At 37.5% G+C, this 24381-nt stretch overlaps 1 protein-coding gene across 1 annotated transcript; it reads left to right on the top strand.

Annotated features, from left to right (window-relative positions):
* The first annotated feature begins 1551 nt into the window (after nt 1–1551).
* On the top strand, nt 1552–22785 carry CYP27C1 (cytochrome P450 family 27 subfamily C member 1). Its single transcript, XM_071746790.1, has 9 exons — nt 1552–2090; nt 6748–6938; nt 8528–8727; nt 11248–11457; nt 13129–13292; nt 16551–16717; nt 17544–17622; nt 18577–18780; nt 21159–22785. Exons 1-9 carry the CDS (start codon nt 1752–1754, stop codon nt 21273–21275), a joined length of 1671 nt encoding a protein of 556 aa, XP_071602891.1. The 5' UTR covers nt 1552–1751; the 3' UTR covers nt 21276–22785.
* Nucleotides 22786–24381: the final 1596 nt, after the last annotated feature.

The raw sequence follows: 24381 nt of genomic DNA, 5'->3' as shown, positions 1-24381 counted from the left end.
CTGAGTTCAGCTTATATTGTGATCCCATCACATACCAAAAGTTAACTAAAATTGCCTCTACTGCGAAGAGGCATGTGCTCTAACTTGTTTGAAATAACAAAAGTCCAAACTGAATAGTTACATAAAACAATTTTTCAAACTCGGCAGACCTACAGGCTAGGACAAATGTCATTATTTAAATAACTCTGAGTGTATTTTCAAGTCCTTGTTAAGACCTCTTACATATATACATTCTGGAAGATTGTAGAGGTAGGAGAAACATTTATCTTTTAGGTCACATAAATAAGTTTTGGTTGTATAGTGCTGATGACATAACCTCTCCCTGTTTTATGGTTTGGTGGGTTTATACAGATTTGAAGTAGGTCTTACATCATGCCTGCTACAAAAGACGTACACATCTGTAGGCTGATGTCATGCTCCTGGTAGTCATCTTTCCCTGATGACATAATTTGCAACCACTTACACATTTTTTTTAAAAAACTTTAATTTGTTTCTGTTGTTGATGGTCTCTGGTCTCTGTGGAGCATGACAAACTATTTTAAAGACAGTAGTCTAGCTTAAACCAGTATATACTTTATAGATTTTAAGACAGTTCACCATCCACCTTTGCTTCCTGTAATATTTACTTCTGTAACTACAAAGATGGATGCACGTGTCTAACTTCAAAAGTAGATCTGTTTCCGTGGGTTGATAAGTGGTAAAATTAAGCATGTACACAAAACTTAATTGGATTTCAGCCTCAAAAAAACAAATGCAGAGAAATAAATAAAAGGAAAAACAAAGTCAAATAACTTGGAAGCTCACTAGAGTTCCTTTTCCATCAGTTTATTTATATCTAAGTTCTGGAAACGTGGATCTTGAGACATTTCTGTGTCCTCAAGTTTTACCTGAGTTGCTGATCCAGTTAAAACCAAGGTGATCTCTTCCATATAATTTCTGATACTGATCAACATTTTACATATGATCACCAACACCTTTAGAATGGAAGAGATTTAGGTATGAAGAAGGCATAAGTGCTTTTGAGACTATGCAAAGCAAACTGATACATAGGTCGGAGCTCAAGTTCTCTGCATTGTTATAAATTTGTGCAGAAGAATTGAGGAAAAACTGTAGGGGAACACTAAGCAGTTACAGTGTACTCGTTATTTTCTACAAAGGTGCCACAAGCTGCTTCCAGAGTATCGTGTCCAAAGATAAATCATTCTGCAATACAAATACCATCTCTATATATTGCAATTTACAGGAATTGTGTGTAATGTTACTGTGTAAAACCATTGCTAAATGGTTTCCATATATGTTACAGGATGATGAACGGTAGTTAAGAGACCTTCTGGCAGAAAATACAGTATTTTCTAACACACGGAAATTAATTAAAACCACAGAAAAAATTGCCCTAAACCCACCTTTTTAATGAAGGAGAAACAGGATAATCCTTCTGTGAGCTTTCTGCTAAACCAATGGGGGGGAAGAGGGAAAAACTAAACTTTGGCTGCATGCTTAAACGGATAAATGTATCTGATTTGAGTTATACAAAATAATAGGTTCTTTCTAGTCAAGTCTCATCCCAGACCCACCCCCCTTTTCCAGCCCTAGGGGAGGGAGCGTTAAATAATGGTCTGTGTAAACTGATGCTCATGCAGTAAGAGTTCGGAGAAGTGCTGCTTGTACAAGTCAAAGCAGGCAGCGAAGAAAGAGCAACCAAATAAAAAGCAGCTGCAGGAGCAAAGTGGACCTTTCTGAAATTAAGAGACATGTCTTTTTTCACGAGAGTTTTGACAATGAAGTGCAAGCAGACGTTTGAAACTGAGAGGACTTACTTTTACCAGGCGGTTTTTGTCAGCAGGTTTCACCAGCTGCCCAAACTTTCCAGCAGCCCTTCCCTGGAGGTGCAGAACAGCTCGGCAGCGGCGGCAGAGAACAAAGGCGAGGAGAAGGTGGAGGAGCCGGGGCGGGCAGGGGAGCTGCCGCAGCCCACCCCGCTCCGGCTTGGTAGGGTGAAGAGCCTGCAAGAAATGCCTGGACCCAACACCCTCTACAATCTCTACGAGTTCTTCTGGAAGGACGGCTTCGGCCGCATTCATGAAATCCAGGTACAACTTACTCGGCTATTTCATATTTTATTCACGTCGGGGTTGTTACTTCAACCTTTCCTTTCCCCCCCTCAAAAGTTCGCTCAGTCACCGTGTCCCCAGCACCGCGGATGGGCACCGCCGCCTTCCCGCTGCTGGGAAGAGCCGGGGTCCAGAGGGTTCCCCCCATATCCCATTGCCCTCTCCCGCACCACTTGGACCTTTTAGCACTTTTGTTGGGGTGAGGACCCCACGAGTAAGTGCCCTGCGGGCCGTGCCGAACCCCTGCTCCCGGCTGTCCCCTCTCCCTCACAGGGGGTGACCGCCCCGCCGGGAGCCTCTGCGCTCTCCCCTTTTTCATATTGATGAGTATTTTTAACTTTTAGGTAGATGCCTTAGAAAAAAAAAACCTGAAAAACTCCTCATCTTTTTCAACTGGGTTGTTTCACAACCTTCCACATCACTTAATTTTGGCGGGCAGAGCTGGGAAACGTGGGCTTTCTCCCTGATGGTGCGGCCGTGCCGGCACCCGGGACCGCTTCGATCGTGCCCTGGCTTGTGGCTGAGGCTCAAGCTCCCGCCGCTTTCCTCCCCTCAGGCCAGCCCAGCGCCCCTTTGCTGTGGCCAGAGACCATTTTGTCTCTTCAACCCTCACTTCTACCCTGGCCTCCCCTTACATAAAGACGCCTCGCATATATAGGTCCCCTGAGGGGGCGGTAGATGCGCCTGGCCCCGCTGCCGTCAGAGCCGGCCGGCCCACGGCTGCCTCTCCGCTTCCCTCACCAGGAGGCGGGCGGTTTGAAACCATCCGGGGGGGTGAGGGGGGGGTGAACAAGAACGGGACGGGGGAGGGGAGACACGGATGGTGGCTGCCGCTGCCCGCCCGCCGGGAGCCCTCCGCCGGCCCCGCCGCCCCCTCCCCAGGCGGCCCCATTGGCCTGGGGGCGGGCGGGGGGGAGGGGAGGCGGGAAACGGGGCCTTGAGGCGGCGGGAGGGGAGAGGTTCCTGTCACCTGGCGTGTGGCAGCTCGGGAGCATGCGGTGGGGATGGGATGGGAGATTTTATGGGGATGGGAGGTGGCGTGAGCAGCCTCGGCCCTCGGGTGGGGTTTGAGACACGTCCTCTGTGGGTTTGGGCACCTTCCGGGTCGCACCGTGGCCTTAGTCCCACTCGCGGAGATGGGTGAGTGGGGACGGCAGGAGTCTGCCCAGACAGTGTCCATGCTCTCTGTAGTCTTTTCTTGGATGGTGGCATGGGCAGATGTCTTACCGTAAGGCTATCTCTATCCAAGGATGACTTTTTTATGTTTCCTTGGCCAAACATGTGGGTTTCATTCCTGGAAAGTCAGTGCATCTCCTGGGGGCCCTTCTCCATGTTGGCTGAGTGATTCTAAAATCGAGCACTGATGTTTGAGGGAGTAAAGCTCTGTCTTTTGCCTTTTTTCGAAGTTGTGGATCTGTAACACTTTCCGCTGGCACTACGGATCTTTTTGGGACTACTTCAAACGTGGCATTTGTTATTTTGCTTTTCTTAGTAACCTTTCCCAGATGCCTAGGAAGAAATTCACAGACAACCCCAAGAGGTTCACTGCCTGAAAATCACTGAAATAAATAAAAAACCAAAAACACCCCAGAAGGAAGTAAAAGCAGAAAAGGGAAACGAAACAGAGCAGGACAAAAGTTTAAATGATTCAAGGATCAAAACTCAAAAAGTTAGCATTTATGGAGGGCCTAAAAACACTAGAAAGAGGCAGGGAAAATCTATATCATATCTGACTTACTGTATTTACTATTGAGATTTCTAGAAAGAAGTGTTAGACTTCTCAGTCAAACGAAGATTGCTGCTGCTGCTGAAATGCTCAACCTAATTGCTTGTTAACCAGATGAAACTTTATGATTGCTAATGTTTTTTTGCTGCACTATTTATAATTTTTTCTCTGCCTCTGTGGTGGTACACAGATTTTGAGAGGCTCTTATTGTAGTATCCTAAGATAAAAAAAAACAAAACCCTTCTGTTGAATTCAAGGTTTCATGGTACTTTCACTGTCAAAACTATTGGAAATTATTCAAATACTAAAAAGAAAAATAGACAGCCTAAATAGTATAGGCTTTTCACTACTGTTAGCTGAAACAAAAATTTTCTACTTTAAGGAATGTTAGTCATTGAAAGGAGAGTAGAGAAAGGATAAGGAGGAGTTGCAACATGATACCCATTTTTATTCTCGTTTGAGTCTCAAAAGTCACTTTACAAATCATGGATGTCCTATTTGCACACAGGCTGGGTACAAATAGGCATTAACTGGATTAATAACAGTCTGCTAAATTCAACAATACAGTGAACATCAGGAATGAATTAATGTGAAACCTTTTGGTAAGCAGCACAGCTACTGAAACGGTGTCCTTCACACACAAATATTCGTGGTCTATATGCAGGAGGGGTGGGGAAGCCGGGTGCTTCTTCACAAAGGAGTTTCTGTTCTCAGTAACATGATTCCAGTTAGTCCTGGCCAAAGCAGTAATGCCGACAGCAAATATGACAAAGAGAAAGTATTTTTAATTTGATGGGGTTAAGATCTCTTTTGTCTCATCAATGCTATGCGAGTATAAAGAAAAGAAAGGTGAGGGGGAAGGGTTTGGAAGGTTGATAGCTTGAATTTATGATGTGTGAAAGAATGTCTGGTGTGAGAGTGGTATGGGAGTAATTAAAGGGTAATATTTTTAAGGTGTAGAACTAGGGAAAGAAAACTATGTTGTGATAGAAAATATGGAAGAGAAACTCCAGGCATTTCTTTAAAAGTGAGGTTGATACACTGAACACCGTTCTGCTGAAAGGAAAAGATGTCCAAATACCTGGTCCTTGTCTGTTTCTGGTTTAAAACTAATATTTCATTTGTTTGATTGAATGGCTTGATACTTGATTTATTTTCTGTTGCAGTTTGTCCTCCTATGTAAGGCTGACCATCAGTAGAAAAAGCAAGCTGCTGCATAAATAGCAAAATTGGAACCTGTTTTTCTGATGACCTCCATTCCCCTCAGCCCTCTGCCTTTTCCTTGCGGCTGTCTCTCACAGTTCATGCTTTTCTTAAAGACTTATGCTCTGAATTCCCTTCATGTTCAGTTTCAACTTCCTTTAAGTATCTCCAGAGCAAGAGATACTTTGGGGTTTGGGAGTGATTGTAAATTGGTCTGCATGTGGTGTTTGGTTAGCAGCAAACCAAGCAGAAATGACAGCAGTTGAATTCCTAACGTACCATTTCCTTCACCAGAGTGACTAATATTTGTGTCTCATCCAGATGACGATTTTTGAAAATGTTAAGAATATAGTTGTAGGAGACCTTTAAGTGTCTGTTAAACTTGATTGAAATTGCCCATCACATTTCTAAAGTTGTTCAGAGGGGACTGGCAGAGAAAACAATCGCACAGCTCTTGTTGTATTTGGAAATCAGCAAAAAGAGTTACATTTTTTAAAGTATTTGATACCATACGCTGAAGAGTGATTCATGTGTCTTAAACTTATTGTTGGCAATTAAACCATTCATCTCTGTAAGGAAGGCTGATTAAAAAAATATTTCTTGTAAGTGTATCTTGGGTCAACACTAGACTTTCACTACTGTAATTGTATCTAACATCCCTAATTCATAACAACATAACTGCGAGCAGATGTCTTTGGATTATATGCAGGTAAACTGTCAAAGTTAAGCTTTGCTCAGTTTAACTTGTCTTGCTACTCCAAGTGAAAATAAAGGCTTTCAAATTTACAGCTTTCATAAATCTAAAGTCCTAATAATATCTCTTTAACAACTCCTTTGCAGTTTTGTTTTTTGGGTTTTTTTCCCCTAAAATGATGTTGTACCTCAGCTCCAAGTGAATTTGTAAGAATTGGGTGTTTCATTTCATGACCATGTCAGAATGAAGCCTGGTTGAGATAATCAGTAAGATTTCATGGGACACTGATAGCACAATCTCACTGGAAAATTATATTTACTATGGTGTTCTCCAATCATTTTTCTTGGTTGCCTGTTGCTTGACTCCAGCTTAAATCAGACAACTTGTGGATCAGCCACTAAATAAACCTCACTGCAGGAATAGCATCTCAACTTTTCCTTCTTTTTGCAGAATTAACGTATGTCATTCTAAAGTTCTCTGCTAATGAAGCTGTCCCAAAATGCAGTTTCTCAGTAGGCTGCTATGCTATCATCTTCCTTGGTTAGGAGTGGGAAATTTATAAACAGTCTTCTTGTAAAGGAGAAAATTGTACAGTAAGTCAATAAAATAAATTATAAAAATAAATTATTGTATCTTTGGATTATAGTATTTACCTCTATGTTTTTCAGACATTCTTTCTAACCTGTTGGATGTGAAGAGATGTGTTTTTAAGTGCCCCATCTCCTTTCATCTTCAGAGTATTTGGTTTTGCTCATGCTTTGTGCTTCAGAGCTTTGAGTCTTTTCAGTTGGAGATCCTGAACAGGTTGATCTCTTTGTCTGTCTTGTGAATATTTTGCAGTAATGCTCAGACACTTTATCCTGATGTTCCAAACCATTCCTTGACTGGAAGGCTGGGATTAGGTTCTAGATATGATAGATTGACTCACTTTATGAAGAATTGCCAGTTTGCTTTTGCGTTATCTTTCCTTAGTAATGCATTACTTCTCTTTCTCTTTGTTGGTGATACTGTAGCAAAAGCACACTCAGGAATATGGAAAGATCTTCAAGTCTCACTTTGGTCCCCAGTTTGTTGTATCCATTGCAGATCGAGATATGGTTGCTCAGGTCCTCCGGGCAGAAGGTAGAGCACCACAAAGAGCTAACATGGAATCCTGGCAGGAGTACAGAGATTTACGAGGGAGAGCCACAGGGCTTATTTCTGCGTAAGTACTGTTATTCCTACATTTTTATTGTAAATATGTAGTGATTTTTCTGAAGGTCTGTACAGGTCATCTAGGAATCCAGTCTTTTCTGCGTGGGGATATTTGTATGTCTAGTGGGGGGAAGAGGGTAGGAATTTATGCTGTATTGTCTGAATTACGCTGAATGGGGTGATAACAAAGCATAATTTGAATATGGAATAAGCAACCTTGCATAAAAACATTCTTGGGAAATGTGTATAAACTAGAGATGTATGAGGTGACTCGCTTACCTGGAAGCAGAATAGGACTTACTGCCTTTGGCACAGCACTGCACAATTGGGGTTTATTGCTTCAGATGAACACTGTTCCTTTGAGTTTGCAGTTTGCTGTGTAGACATGGCTCAGGTTGGCTTTAGTTCTGTTGTTCACCAAAGTGCCCCTTCAGTAGATAAATACAGAGAAGTCACTGTATGGTAAATTCACACTGTAATGCATCCCCATGCAAATATTTTTTTATGTGGCTGATTCTAGAATTTATCTGTCCTTAAAGCTTGCATAAACTGGCAATGCATGTGGGTGTGGTTAATTGCCACTGGGAGCTACTCAGAGTCCCCACTGACACAGTATGTTTATTTAGGAGGAAAACTAATTTCCTGAGTCAGGGACAGTCTGTTTCTTTCATGGTGGCAAAGGCATTATGTGTTGCACTGCAGACTGAAATTTTAAGCTGCAGTTTGGAGCCAAACAAACAGTTCCTTGATATTTTCTGAAGTGAGATCTTAAATTAAGAGACAGTCACGAGACTAAGGAGATTCAATTCTTTTGCTGGCCAGTAAGTTTCTGTACCTTTGAGCAGCATTGTTCCAGATGAAATAATTTAGTGGGAAGTATTTTCATAGTAATTTGAAATATACACATATAAGACAATTCCTGGTTTTCAAAAGGAAGGGATCCTTGGAACCACTGTTCCCAAGCACTCTAGTTCAGATTTTCTAGATGTCAATACATAGCTCAGCTAAAGGAGAACCCAGCTGTAAATTGTTTCTCAGTGGCTAGGTCTGCTATCCTATGACTTTAGATTTAGAATTAGGACATGTGATGTGGAATTAGAATTAGGAAGGTGATGTGTCAGTGATTGCATTTATGGTACTAGCTTGAAGAATTGATTTGTCAGATCTGGATGTGATACCTTTGGTAACTAAGCAGCAATTCTAGTAAAAAGCAGTTTTGCAGACTGTACATTCAAATATTAATTTAAAGTAATTTTAATGAAAAAATTTTCAAATTTTGTGTTAGCTACTGCTAAAATACTAATATAGAGACACTTGTCAAATTGAGAACACTGAGGGGACAAGTTCTTTCACTTCGATCTGTGATTTACTTAGAGATGTCTATATGTGTTCCAACAGTAAAATTTAATGAGGATGTGCAGTAAATACAGAATAAATACATAGGAAAGGAATAACAAGTACACATTATCATAATTTTCATCTCACCACTTGCTTTAATTTGAGATGAAAAGTCATAAACAATTTCATTGTGGAGCTCCTACCCAGCTAATGATTGTTAAAGAGAACTGTGTTATAGACATTATCAATTATTTCTTCTAGGGAGGGGGAACAGTGGCTAAAAATGAGAAGTGTGCTGAGGCAAAAAATTCTGAAACCCAAAGATGTGGCTATTTACTCTGAAGGAGTCAATGAAGTTGTCACAGACTTAATTAAAAGAATCCACACCCTCAGAAGTCAAGAGGATGATGGCGAAACCGTGACCAATGTTAACAACCTTTTCTTCAAGTATTCAATGGAAGGTAGGCTGTGTAACATCTGTAAAGAAAATGGATGTAAAGCCAGTGTGCTTATGAGTAGACATTTTTGTCAAATTGACATTGTGATCAGTCTCAAAAGAGAAGCTTAATAATGTGCATTCAGGTGTCTTCCTATTTAGTGCAGTAGGTAGCAGTAGAATTCCTTTGTAGAGTCTGAAGTGATGATACCTTGTGTTAGAGGACAGTTCCTGTGGAAATGCTGGTATTTAGGTGAAATATAAAATCAGTACTCTACTTCTGTATTAATTTCTCAAGGGTAAGGGTGCTGACCTTCTAAGGCACTTTAACAACACACTAGGCAAATTCCAGGTGGGGAATCACTGTGTAATGTGTCTTAATTCTGTTTATAGCTTAACGTGGGAAAGATACTGCTTTCCCCTGCCTACACATGCCAAGTGTGGGATTGTTATGCTTGCCTTAAAAATCATCTGCTGCTGGCCACCATTAATGAAGGAACACTACATGGAACTCTAGCCTGACTTGGTACATTTCCTGTGTTCTTACGGAAATGTGATGGTGATTCAGATGTTACGCATTCCTTTAACCAACTGCACAAAACCTCATCTTGTTCCATGTAGTGCCTTTTAGAAACATGGGTACTCTTTGCTGATAGGCAGCTGAATAGTTTCAGATTTGCAACAAGTTCCAAACTGCACACCTATGAAAATGCTGTATCAAATGGCTGGCTGTAAACTAACCCAAATCTGTTCTACATTAATATTGTCTAAGAATGGCATTCAACTAAGAATACCAGTTTCATGGAATTTTAAACTCAGCTTATAAATTCACTTTACCTAATTCTTCACATTCTTTCAGCTTCTCTTTTATAACTTGTGCCTGGCACGCACTTATTTCCTATATGAATCCCAATTTTAATTAACTTATACTCTGAACTGTTCAGAAACCCACTGTGTAAGTTTTTGGGTTGTTTTTTTTTTTTGAAAAGCCAATGCAAAGAGCATAAGAATGCACACAAACTAGCAGTTGCTGAAAGAGGCACAAGAAAAAAAAAAAAAGGGCACAGAAAAATATCTTCCCAAGGAGGAAAATTAAAGAAGGAAGACTGAGTTGAAAATAGTCAGATTTTAACATTATTTTTGTCAATAAAAAAGTACTACTAAGCAACGAACAGGTAAAAGAAAAGTTTTTTTAAATCTCTCTATATATGTGTTTATACTTGAGAGTTTGATGGGGGACAAGGTCAAGGTTAAATACTTTGGTTTTAGCATGAGAAGCAGAGAAAAGAGACTAGAATGTTAGTGGACCAGTTCCTCTGATTATCTGGTTGACAGTTATTCTAATATTTCCTGAAAAATGTGGACAAACTATTAACTAATGAATTTAAAAATACAATGTTTATTTTAAAACATTTAATTTGAATGAAGTGGCTTTGAAAAAGTGTATAAATGCCTTTTAAAATTACCTAATTGCCCCACTGGATTTCAGAGAAGTCTTCAAATAAGATTGTTTTCGTAGTAGGAATGCTTTTTGTACTGTACTATGTGATAGTCACATTAACTGGGTAATATGATCTAGGTCTTGCAAGTTGGGAGGAAAAATTGATAAAAACGTGTTCAGAATATACTGAAAAATAGTTTTCTGTCAAACTGAGAGAAAATTTTGGCTTACTCTACTAGGGCAGTTTCTGTCTGACTTCTGTCTAATGTTTAATAATTTGGATGTTTTTATAAAAACTGAGCTGAGAGACTGAAGGGACACCAATGGTTGAGTAAGAATTAATTTGATGAGTAGAAGAATGATCCAGAGTTGAAAAGAATATATATATATATATACACACACACACAAAGTACTTATATATTTTAATATGTAATTTAATATGCATATTCATATATCCAAATTCATATACTGTTCTTCTTTTGGAGGGTGGAATGGTATTTCTGGCAAGGATCACTGCAGACAGAATGCCTGGGGCAATTACAGCAAATCAGGAAAAAAAGACAAGTCTGACCTTAGCAACAATGTCACACACTTGCTGTTTTTCAGGGCCATATGGAGTGTAGTGTGTGCAGTGAAATCCCTGTCTGGGTTGCAAGCTCTTTACCCATTTATGCTTCCTCATTATTCATTTACTGCCAGCTTCTGACAAAGAAAGGCAGAGCCACTGCTAGAAACACCTGCAGTATCACCACTTATCAGGAATGGTTTTGGACTTCTCTGTCCCTGTGTGTTCAGAGCCCAACACAGCAGGCTCAGGATTTGCAGTGCAAGGCACGAGACAGAAAAGATGCTGGAGGGCTGCTCTGCTCCTGCTGGGATTCCTTCTCATGCTGAGCATTATTGACCCAATAACCACTGTCTTGGTCCAACCTTTAGCTGGGATTTTTTACTGTGCTTTGAATTTCTATTTTATCTGCTCCCAACTGCAGTAATAACTACACATTTTTGGAAGGTAGTTCCATTATGTTAGCATTATAATTCCTTAAATTCTTAATATGTATATTTGTACATGTATAGCAAATTGGTTTTCTTTCATTTGTGCAGGTGTGGCAACTATTCTGTACGAATGCCGGTTGGGCTGCCTGGAAAACAACATCCCACAGCAGACTGTTGAATATATTGAGGCTCTGGAGCTGATGTTTAGTATGTTTAAGACTACTATGTATGCAGGTGCCATTCCCAAATGGCTTCGTCCGCTTATTCCAAAACCCTGGAGAGAGTTCTGCAGATCCTGGGATGGACTCTTCAAATTTAGTAAGATTCAGTAGTAGAAAATGAAGGTTGTGTGTGTGTGTGTGTGAACAGGACTTGCTGCATTTCTCTTCTACAGTTATAGGAAGACATTGTGGTACAAGTAAGTTTCATATTAAACTCACACTGGCCAATGGAACCATTTAAAAAGTACTCTGCTGAAAAAGAATTTTACCAGTACACTTTAACTATTCCACTGTTTTCTACTGCTGTTTCTTTGTCTGTTTCAGCACCCAGTCCTCACTTTGGGTGTGAGTTCTTTGCCAAGGCTTTATATCAAGCATCTCAAATTTTAATGGGGTTGGTTTTGTTGACTTGAACAAGTTTTCAGTCAGGCACTCTGACCAACAGTCACAACTAAAACTGACTAGAAAGTTAAAAAAGAAGACTCTACCCACTATTTAAACTCTGTGTGAAGTTTACATGTACCCAATACAAACACACAGTGCTCTACTACAATGTCTTTTTTGTGAATAAAGCATTACAGGCTATTTTATCAATCAGCTTTCATGTTAGTAAGAGGCAGGATATTGGAATAAGGTTTTTTGTATTCTGGAATATTTAAAAAGGCATTGAACCCTCCTTCCCTCTCTGATGTTAGAAAGCTGTGTACATTTAAAAATTTATTAGCACTGTTTCTCTAGGTAGGTCTGTACATCTTGAAATGAGATTCTTGAGTATATTCTTAACTTCTAATACACCTAATGTGGTTCATTTAAAATACATATTGTTCTGTACCTACAGTAGGCATTAGAGAATCCATTTCATGTTGATACAGGTGTGTTTTCTGCAAAACACATACTTTTTTGTACTGCCATTTCTAAATTGTTTTCAAATGTTAAAGTACTCTTGTTCCCTCTTCTGGGTTAAAAGCAACCGTTGACTTCAGCTTTATTTTGACAGCAGCTGAAAAACTGTTTTTGGGGAATATGTTCTTGTTACAAACTTGTTATGCTCTTTCTTTAATCCGTTCATGAAAGAGGAATTAAGTGGTGAGAATCACTTTGTAATCTGTGTGTTTGTGTAGGTTTCATAATGGAACATGTTGATTCTAGTTTGTTTTTGGTTTTTGTTTTTTTTTGTAAGCTCATTCTGCAAGGCATTAAGTTTCTGAGGAGTTTTTGTCTTTTTAAAGCCCTTGTTTCACTGAAGATGCAGTTCATAGTCACGCTCAAAATGTCATTCACTGAAGCTTTTACTTTATTTTTTTTTTCTTTTTTTTTCTGTTACTGGATGCTCCTCATCTTTGTCTTCAGTGTGATTCAGTTCTGTGGCTTTGACCTCCTGGTTGCTGCTAACATCTTGTAGCAACCACTGTGTGCTGACTTGCAGCATGCTCTGCAGAGTTCACCACTTGCAGAGTCATCAGAAAACAAGGCAGGTGGGCGTCAAACCTTGACCTTGAACTGTCTTTGCCCCCAGTCAGAAGCTGTAGTCCCTGGTGCTCAGCATTCTCATGCTGTGAGCTATGAAGGTTCTTCTCAGATCTATCTTTCCTTACCGTGAGTACCCAGGGACCTCCACCACCACTCTGGAGCTTTTCCCTAAGAAAATAGATTTCAATATTCTGTCATTTCATGGCTGTGTAATGTAGTGTGAGGGGGAAATGTCATTACTGAATGGAACCAGCAGAAAAATAAAAATGGAGGCTTAACAATTATTTTGATCCCAAAGGTCAAATCCATGTTGACAACAAATTGAAGGCTATTCAGTCTCAGCTGGACCAAGGAGAAAAAGTGAATGGTGGGCTACTTACATACCTCCTAGTCAGTAAGGAACTTACTTTGGAAGAGATTTATGCCAATATGACTGAAATGCTTCTGGCAGGAGTGGACACAGTAAGCTTGTTATAATTTCTCTGTGCACAGTTGTTTTTGTAAACCAGTACTGTTTGTAGATATCTTTAGGAGGGTTTATTTTTTTTATAAGGACGTAATTTCTGATATATTTAAATTACTACATCTTTAAAAATATAGAAAATAATTATAGCACTATGTAATCTCTGTACTAGAATGATGTCAGTGTTGTTCTGGTATAGGTGTGCTTTACAGGAACCCACCATTTGGGAATCAGTTTCACAATTTATTCAATGGATAAAATAGCAGCTGTCTTTATATTTAGATTGAATTTCATATGTCTTCTTTTCCCAGTTTGAATATCAGGTTAGTATTTGTGCTTCTTTAGGTAAACCACAGTAGAAAAGGTTGCTAAAAGCTAGTGTGAAAAAATGATCAATAGAATCATTTGTAAAAATTGGTAGAGGATTGTTACACATAGCTAATTAAATCAGGTGGGACACACATTTTTGATCAGATACCTGGTTTGTGCTGATGGCCATTAGGAGTGTGGGATAGGCTAATGTGGGTAAGGTATAAATTCTCCACCAATAGTTGTGCTGGCAAAATACACTAAGTCTGAGGCAAAGAGCTGTGGTGATGGAGCTCAGTATTAGTAAGGGTAGTGTATGAGGTATGTTAACACCTAGTGAAGCAGTTTAAGTGGCTGTCTTTATTTTTCTGATTTGTCAGCTGAAGCATTTGAAGCAACATTAAGGTTATGTATGTTTATCCTAACCTCCTTTCATTTTTATCATGTGAAATCAGCTTAGTATTGATTGCAGCATGAGTTATTGTTTTATATATACAATGTATATGGAGTTATTTAGAATATTAATGGACACTTTTATTGTAAATAAGCCTCTTGAAAGTAGTCTATCTGAATTTGATAAATAAAGTGCTATGTGGGACTGCTTTTAATAGTCTCACAGTATAAGAGATTAAAGTGAGTAAAAAGAGTAAAGTATCCTTGAAGTAAAAAAATCTCTGGACAATTGAATTCAGATTTTCAAAAATCTATTTAAGAAAGTTCTTAGGGTTTCCAAAAAACAATAAAAAACAAGAGTAGTCTTGAATTCCAAAATAAGTAGCATCTGTTAAGCTTATTTATGTGCTGAAGATTATTCCATTGGTTAAATATCCCAAGGGCTTACGATTTTGGAGAGCTTTTTGACATTTGCTTCTTAAGTAAGGCACAGTTATTCATCCCATTAATTTTCTAATCTTTCAGACCCATAATTTTCCATTTTTATTGTGTGAGAGACTTTTCATTAAATTGAAAGGACAGTGTTCAAATTGATGCTAACAAGAGTTTCTCATTCTGTTTGACTCAGCTTTCTCAGCTGGCAACAATCCTTTTGTGAGAGGATGGTACTTCTGATTTCCTCATTTTCAAGTACAACACAGAAACTGAGGGAACCTCTTTTCCCCTGCTGCCATCACTTCAGGACTCACTTTATCACAGAGAATGAAAGAGGTTTAGAGGATTATAAAAGCTTTCAACAAAATTTTAAGGCAGTTTCTGGCTACAGAGCATTTTGGCTGTCCCTGGGACAGTGCTAATTTTTAAGAGGCTATGAAGGAGCTGGGAACCTGGAAACTGTTTATATCAGAGAAGTTCTGTGTACAGGTGGCACAATTGCCAGCTCCTCTGAGCTCTGAGAGAAATGGGGCAGAGTTCCACTTTAGCAAGGGACAGACACTATCACAAGAAGGAAAAAAAGAAAGGTTCTGAGAATTATAATTCTGTACTTCTGAGAATTCATCCCATTCTGAAGACAAGATATAAAAGGTCACCACCATGGTGAGTTTGCATTCTAAATAGATCTTAAATGTAAGCCCCAAATAAGACATCCCCAAAAGTTAGGGCTTTTTAGCCATAGGTTGTTTATAAACTTGAGCTTCGTTTTGCCAATGAGTGAGAAGCTGAAAATAAAACTGTTTGTAGCCTAGAAAGTGAAACTGCTTCTCTGTCTTGGTTACACGAGTTGAAAAGGATAAATTTTAAAATAATTAAAGAAAATCAGGGTAGAGGTTGATGTTTTTCTCTCTTAAATGCTGTAAGATCCTAAGAGGAACAGGATGATTACATTGTGACTTTCTCTGCCACACTTACTCAGGAACACGGAAAATACATTTTTCATGGAAAACTTTCTGTCTTCAGTGGTGGCCATGAGGGAAACAGGCTCAAGAATAGCCATTTGCTTAACATTAATGTCTTGGGTACAGCAGGTAGCAGAAGCAGAAGGCCTCAGTCTGTCTGGTATTTGAATGGTGTTTGAAATCCAGGTAGTGAGATTTCAACCAGGGACTCGTGGTTAAATGAATGATAGATGTGTGATCACAAATGAAGAGCTGAAGTACTCTCCATAGTTCCATGTTAGTACAGGTGTAGTTCATGCTCTTGGAGCACGTCCTAAACCATAAATGTGAGTTTAAAGTGCAATTTTTCCAGCTGAGGTGAAAGAGGGTTGAGCTAGATTTCCTTGAAATCATCTTGTGCTCAAAGTTGAACTGTCTTCTGCCTTGTGCTCTGTTTCTTCCTTCAGACAAAATGCTTTTAAAATTGTTTTTATGGAGCCTTGATGATTATTAGAATCATTAATGGAGGTGGGTGGGTAAGTCTTAACATTTTGGGGACACTTTACATTTCCCTGTGAGCTTGCTTAACAAAGGTTATAATAGGATACTGAATTTCAGTCGAGCGGTAGTTTTCAAGAAGTAGAAAGTGCCAGTTGAGGTGTTGAATTCCTTACCAAAGGATAAGGTATCTTAGCAGTGGTAGTATCAGTTCTGTTGTGCAGATGCTATGCAGAGATCATCACTTAAAGGGCACTGGTAATTTTCTGAGTAGTATTCTTTTATCTTGTTTCCTGTGAAATCTTTTTGTTAGGAAGAAGCGTGAAACACATTGAAAATTACCAGTTAACCTAATCAATCCATTGGTAGTTAGAGTCTTTCTGTTTCAGTATTGCTTATGTAGTTCTTTTGCATTTGGTTCTTATGTTGCTTTTTAATATTTTATTGGGAAAATATCAGTATGAGTTATTTTAATATGTGGAGGATTTTTACACGGAAAAGGGATGAAGGAGGGGATGGTGACGTTTGATAGCATCCCATTGAGTCCAGATGTGAATCACTGTCAGTCTGTTTTATAAATTTAAACACATAGCTTAAAATGATTTGTCTTTCTTGGCTTAAATTTTTTAAATAATCTGGTCTTGTTGGACTTCATTAATATGGTTGTGGTTTCTTCCTTAGACTTCTTTTACTTTGTCCTGGGCAACATACTTGTTGGCAAAGCACCCCGAGGTTCAGCAACGTGTTTATGAGGAAATAGTCAATAAGCTGGGGAAAGACCAAATTCCAGTTGCTCATGATGTCCCCAAATTGCCTTTGATTAGAGCTGTGCTGAAAGAAACCTTGAGGTAAGTAGCAGACAGCTGCAGTCATTAATAAAAAAAAAATTAATTCTATGGACTTTTAATGGATTTGGAGTCAGTGCTAACATTTGTATTTAGCTATTGTTACTGTTACTTGCTGTTTCTGTTTTTATATATTGTAGCAGTCTTGTGTACAATGATGCTCAAACAATGAAACATGGTAGTTTATGTAGTGTTTAATGTTTTCAAGTTTGGTAGAAGTTGTATCACATATGCAGAACATTTCTGTTAAGGCAGGTAATTGAAAGCTTGAATTGAATGCCTTTTAAGCATTAGTCTGTATCATGGACTGTAACAACCTCCCCTCCCCCCACTACTGCAAAATTGTACTTTGCAGTGTCACTACAATCATTTTAAGCTTCTTGATTTAAGTTGAAGGCATGTGACGTGTTTTTTTTGTATGTTATACCAAGCATTCATATTGAGATGAAGGGAGTAAGAGGATTTTAGAGAAGGCATCAACAAGGCTTTTCCAGTTCTCAGTAGTGCTAAAACATCTCCAGCTTAATCAACCAGTTGTATGTTTGTACATGTGTGAAGCAAATAGGAATATAGACCAAATACCTCGATCTCCCGTTACTAGTAAATAGTTTTCTCAGGTACTGAGAAAAAAACGTTAATTATTAAATCATTTTCTCACAGGTGATTTAAGGTCCTTGAATCTCTATGGTGTTCTGTGCTTTTGAAAAACCTTTTTTTCTGTGAATGCATATTGTATTCATATTACATGTTTGTGAATGCAAGTTGGAACCTAAACGTTTTAAGTTGTATTGATTATACTGTTGAACTTAGCACAAATGTTTGTCTCTAGGCTATATCCAGTATTGCCAGGAAATGGAAGAGTGACCCAAAAAGACCTGATCATTGGAGGATACTTGATTCCTAAAGGGGTATGTTGTATTCCAGTCATCTGCAGAGAAGACAGTTTAATTCTTGTGTATGAAATGTGATTTGTTACAACAAAAATAGACTTCACTGATTTCAAAAGTTGTTACCAAGCTAGAGCATTAAGAAGAAAGTATTTCAATAATACCCATTTATATGACAAAAATGGGTTTTGTAATTGACCTATTGCTGTTGTTTTTTTAGATTTGTATCATCTGCTGATGAAATTTTTATATCATGACTTGCTCTTAGTATTCTTGGGGCTGGAGCCGATGGATAACACCTCTGTGCAATATTACAATTTTATAAAAAAATATTAATTATTCTTGCAGTTTTCTAATTCTTTGGCTATTAATTTGCTTTGTGGAAAAAGTTTTTTTAATTCTGAATCTTTCCTTTATTCTATTAAAAGATTATGCAGAGGTCGTGATGGAACTTCATGGCTCTATATTAAATGGCAGCACTGTGTTAGAGCAACATAAACTTGGAACAGTCAGGATTCTTAATTCTCCTTTTTCTCATTTAAATATTAATCTGCCACACTCCTGGCAATTTATTTGAAAACATCATCACATCAATTATTGATGGCTTCTTTTTCCCTGAATTTTTTTTCTTTCTATCCTCCTGTTTTTCCTTCTCCATTGTCTTGCATCTCTCTTCTCCATCTCTGTCATACTTTCAGAGACAATTCCCACCACTTGAGACTTTTGTTCCTATCTCCTTTCCCACTCCATCTTCTTTAATATCTCCAGCAACCTTTAAAACAATTTGAAGATAATTTCATTTGACCAGTTGAGAAAGGGGTCTGATTTTCTAAGTGTCCTTTTTTTCCTAGAATTACTGAATGATACTCATTTTTATCACTCTGTACTGCAGTAGTTATAGTAATTACAAGTGCTTTTTTAATTTGGTTATGTCTATTGGAGTTAGCTAAATATAAATATAATTTATTTCCTCAGACACAGCTGGCACTCTGTCATTATACTACTTCATACAGTGAAGAAAATTTCTCCATGGCAAATGAGTTCCGACCTGAGCGCTGGCTGAGGAAAGATAATTTGGACAGAACAGACAATTTTGGTTCCATCCCCTTTGGTTATGGTATTCGAAGTTGTATAGGAAAAAGAATTGCAGAGCTGGAAATCCATCTTGCACTGATTCAGGTTAGAACTATGTGACAAGCATTACAAGAAGAAAATATATTGGTATGATCCAACTCTGACAATTCTGTGATTCTGTGATTCTTTTCTATGTATACTGTTTCTGGATATCTTGCAGTGCACAGAACCTTTGTTTTGGAGTGTTACCTAGCATACTCATCCTGCAAAGGGTTAAAATACTGAAAATAATAATGCTTGAAACATAGCATATTAGCTAAACTACAGTGCAGAAGAAAAAGTCTTTATAGTACAAATGAAGTAAAACTAAAGGTAAGTTTGTTAAGGAAATATATGGATTTAGTACAGAAGATTTTTGTATGCTGATTGGAAGTCTTAATTTATATAGGAATGGCTACCTGCTCATTTTCAGCATTTTAATTACAAAGAATTCAGTACTTAAAAAGACATTAAAAACATTTTTATATCCTGGTACTAACCACAATATTAAGGCAGATTGATTTTTTTTCTGTGTTCTGTGGTTTTCTCTCCCATCTCGTTCTTTCTTCTAATTTTATTATAATTTTAGATATAAATAATCTATAGTTACATAAGTAGGTAGTACATGTTAACATCTATTGTTTTCCATTGTTTTCATATCATAAAGAAAGCTTTCCCAAGAGCTGCTACATTTTTTGGCATTTACAAAAAACCCTTTAACTTCAAGTACCAAGCTCAGATTGTACAATCAAAACTCAAAGATTTGGAAACTGTTTATAGTCACTTAACTCTAAAAATATTTAGAGCTATTATATGTATTCAAAGTAAAGCTTGATTGAATTTGCCTTAGACTTTCCTTAGGTAAACTCCTAGAACAGTCTCTAAACAATTAGCATCAGTCTTTTGGAACTTGGAGTGAGATATCTCTCAGGGGGCTGGGTAAGAGACAAACAGAACTTGCATCTTTTTGAAGAGGAGGATCAAAGAAGTAATGGGGGGCCTGCTTTTATTTTCTAGAAAGAAACTAAAATAAAATAGCACACAACTTATTTACAAGCATTGAGATGATATTTAAGTGATTAAAAATAGCAAGGCATGAAGTGTAGTCAAAGAGAAATTGTTCCAGACCAGTCTGACTTCTTTCTTTGATCACATACCTAATGTGGTGGATATAAAATAAATCATATATTCTGACTGAAGTATTTTTGCATGACCTGTACATTGTTATCAGAGTTAAATTAATAAAATTTGCTCCAGATGGAAGTACCTGTAAACTGCATGCACAACTGGTTGGAAAAAGAAAAATACCTGAAGGCAGTAGCTGTAAAATACTTGCTGTTGAACAAGGAAAGCACTTAATTAAAATTCTGTAAGATTCTTTTCTGCATTTGATTTAGGCTGGTATTTTCATTAAAAATGTAAATCCTGGGTTAGAGAATATTTTTAGAGTTTGCATAGGATACCAGGCTGACATGAATGAAACTAAAATCAGAGAGTGTGAATATAGAATTAAGAAAAAATGGGAAAATGTTCCAAAATAAATACAAGGTTATTCACTGTGGCCAGTTGCAGGTTACCACGTTTGAGAAATTGAATGCATAAAAAGAAATTGCTGACCAACTGACTAGTACCATGGAAACAGACTGGAGTGATGAAGTTAAAAAAGCAGTCAGCAATAATGCTGCTAATTCTGACAAGGCAGTGTAATTCTTTGATATATTTACACTCTTAACAGGCAAATTGTATGTCAGAAGGGGGAGCAAAATCACTCTACCCAGCCAAACTTTGGCGAATCCTCAGCTAGACAGTGATATTCAGCTGACCCTTTGTGCTGCATTTTAAGGATAATATAGCCAAAATGGAAGAAACTGGGAAGAGAGAGAGAATAACAGGAATGAGAGGTTTTAAAAAATCAAAAATTATGACAGTGAGAAAATTTGATCAAACATCTAACACTGAAAAGGGAGCTATGTGTAGGAAAATAATGCATCATTCATCATGCTTACTAGGAAGAGTAAGAGAAAAATGCTTAGTTTATAGGAAAACATGTTTGAGATTTCATTATAAGAAAAGCTGAGGATATTGTGGTATTTCCTTCTTAAAGGTTAAAAATAAGTAGCTATGATGTTCTATGTTCAGATTCAAAACAGCTCATGGGGGTTGAAGGAGGCCTTAGTTTCTTTGATAGCTCAGACTCTAATCTAGTGTGAAAATTCTTCTGAAAGGACTGGCTCAGGCCTCCCTCAGTCAGAAGAAGAAGATTTTTAACTATAATTTTCACCATGTAACAACGTTTTCTTTCCTGTTTGGGAATTATAGCATATAGACCACAGAATTGGCAACAAAAGTTTGTTTGTGACAGTCTGTTATGTTCTCTTTTCCAAAGTCTAATCTTCATCTGTAATTTTGCAGCTTTCTAATCCTTGGCCTGTCTATCTTTACAGTTGCTTCAGAATTTTGAGATCAAAACTTCTCCCAAAACTGAACCAGTTCATGCGAAAACCCATGGACTTTTGACTCCTGGAAACTCTATCAATGTGAGCTTTTCTGACAGAAAGTGAGACTCAAATGTCACACAATACTTGTGTGATTTTCATGGGAACAGACTTGCATCTTATGGATGTTCAGTCGTGCTTTTCTCTGGTTTGTACTCAGTTGGCAAAATGGTCAATGTTTTGCCTTAGTTCTAGTAGTACAGAAATTACCTCTGCTATAATAGATAATGACACATAAGAAAATATATATGAAAAAAAAACTGTCTTGCCCTGGGAATCTCCTTTTATCTGGAAAGATTTCTGGAAATAACACATACATTCTGAAAAAAAAACCCCACCAAAAATTAAATTCATAGATGTCAGTATCATTCAGTGGTTTTGTTACACTGCTTTGTCCTAAAAGCCACCTGCTCAGTGAATCTATTTGAGAGCAAGAGTATTACTACATAATATTTGAAAATTAGTTGCATTTATAAGCTTGTGTTTTCCTTTTTTTTTTTTTGTCTTCCACTGTTTTTTAAAAGTTTCCTCTTAGCAATGAATTCATGAGATAAATTTTCTCATCTCTAAAAACATTTACTCTGCGTGTATTAAAAAATTAATATAGTAATACAAAAAGTAAAGATAGAATTAAATACAATTTATGTCACTTTGTTTAAACTCAAAGTACAGAAAAATTAAAAACTTTTCAAAAAATAGTCCCCTTAAAATTTTTCTATACAAATTTTTTCAAAAATAACATTCTTAGAAATGAAAGCTTAAATGTAACTTTTTAGAGTTATGAACCTAGATGTTGTCCTCATCACCAAAGCATATGCTGAGTGGAATAGCACAAGCCACTTTCTTTTTTCTAGCCAATATTATGCCAAAAACCAAATGTAAATAATAAAAATGAAGTAATTGTTTCATTTTTATCATTTCATTAAAATACTGCTATTAACTACCTTCACAGTTCTGCAACAGTAAGAACTGGAAACTTCCTATTGTAACATGCTGAGCCCACAGACAAGTGCAGAGTTGCCCTTTGTAAGATGGAAATGTGACTACTGAAGTATTTGGAGATCTTTTACTATGTGGTGTCTAATACAAAGAGTATTAGGACACCCGAAAGGGATTTTCTTAATTATTTTTTTATTTGTCTAAGGGCAACTAACAGAAAAGTTTCTCTTGCATAATACTTCAGTCTTTAGATAACTTCAGTATCACTGCACTGAGCTTACATTCTCATTTTTGAGAGAAACATTAAACCCTGGGACCATGTTATTCCTTGGACAGTGCTCAAATCTGCATATCCTAACATGAAATTAACTATGGAATTATATATAGTTAACTGTTTACGTGTCAGACTCTGACTGTTGTTTGTGAGGTAGTTTACTGATTCCTTTTTGTAGTGTCTTTTCAAGGTCTTGCCAAAAGAAAAATAAAAAAACCTCCTTTGTATGGATCTCCTATATGAAGTAGTAACATTAAACTAAATTGATCTGACTCATGAGAAGGTTAAATGTTTACATGATGACTTTGAAATGTTAATCCTGTATTGAACATATATGTATATATAAATGTACTATAAGAAAAACTAATAATCTGTGGAGAGTTTTTTTCTTGAATGAGTTTGTCTTCTGGTGCTGTTTTCCAGGCCTTCACGTTATTCCCTTTTTTTGCTTTTCCATTATTATTTCCAATTGTCTCCATCTTAAATAGAGTTGTATTTGATAAAGCCAGCTGGCATCCCAAAGGAGATGTTGTGCAAAGGTCTGTTTAAAAATCTGAGTATTTGACTCCATGACTCTGGTTTTGTTGACTTGGGGGCCAAAGACCCCAAGCTTTGAATCCAAGTTTGGATTTTGGTATCAGTCCTAAAGTAGTACAGCACTACATCACTGCATCACTATAGAAGAGGGAAGAGGAATTCTAAAATGCTCTTTAAAGCATTTGAATGCTTTGAATTTAATGAAAACAGCCTGTGATTTGTTTTAATAGAGCATCTACCATGTAAGTTGTCTTTTATACATAGTAAAATATTTATATAGAATTTGCCAGTCCTAGTTTGTATTTTAGTTCCTATTTATAATTGTGTTTTTCTTTGGCATCTTAAAGCTTTTAGCTTGCTGGATAGAACCAGAAGATTCACTGCTACATGGGAAATTACTAGTTCAGATAGGAAAGATGAGGATTCATACAGAAGTTTAAGGTGTGTAATGACCTGGTTGAAGGAGACATAATATTATGTTAAGAGTACTTTATTTTTGAGGAATGTTGCTGGCAAAGTTACTCAAGAAATCCCCTATAATTGATTTCAATGTAATGTTTAATAATGAGAATTTCTTAGTACATAAAAGAGTATTAATGATACAAAGGGTGAAGGCATAAAGTATATAAAAAACACAACAACAGAACTCAGTATGTAATAGATGTGGGATGGAATTTAATTGCAAAAGACACATATGTGGTGAATGAAAAGCATTTATGTGAGGACTAGAAATTGCAGGTGTGTGAGTTTCCCCTATCATTTCCCACACTATTTTCTTCAAGGAACCCCTTGAAAACACCACATTGTGAGTTTGGTACCACTAGGTGGTGCTGCCTTTATAGTTGTCCTCAGAAGAAGCCTGATTATCTATCTATGGGAAAAAAAATTATAGCTAAAAGCAGTGTATAGTAAGCAAACCTACTGCAGCTTCTTAAAGATAGAGGATTTTTTCTTATACTTGTTTGACATGGACTTTTAGCCCTCCTCTGTGTAAATGTGCTCAGTTTGTGTCCATCTTTACATATGCTTCCTTAAAATGTGAATTTGCATGTAAGAATAGTGCAGTATGTCCACAGTTTCATGTGTTAAGAGGAAACCCAGTCTTTGCAGCCCTGTCTGCCTGCCACTGAGATTCATCTTTAACAGAGATTGTTAATCATTGAGCTTTGACACTTTACCTATTATCATGCAAAATTCAAAATAAAGCCAGTTCCTCCTCTGGAGAGATTACAGTCTGGATGAGATAAGAGTTAAAGAGATGGGAAATAACTGAGAGGGCTGTGCTTTGTGGCACCATGTGTAAGTTTCAGTCCTGCATTGCAGTAAACAGCAGGTCTTCTGACACCATTTAAAGGGTATTATACCAGTCTGGGCAATGTTTGAAACTTAAGGGATTGCTGCCAAGTGTTTATCCAGTTGGGA

The sequence above is a fragment of the Heliangelus exortis genome, chromosome 6 (genome assembly GCF_036169615.1).
Source record: "Heliangelus exortis chromosome 6, bHelExo1.hap1, whole genome shotgun sequence".
NCBI lineage: Eukaryota > Metazoa > Chordata > Aves > Apodiformes > Trochilidae > Heliangelus > Heliangelus exortis.
The sequence above is the reverse complement of the archived record's forward strand: the minus strand, read 5'-3'. Positions and strand labels throughout refer to the sequence as shown.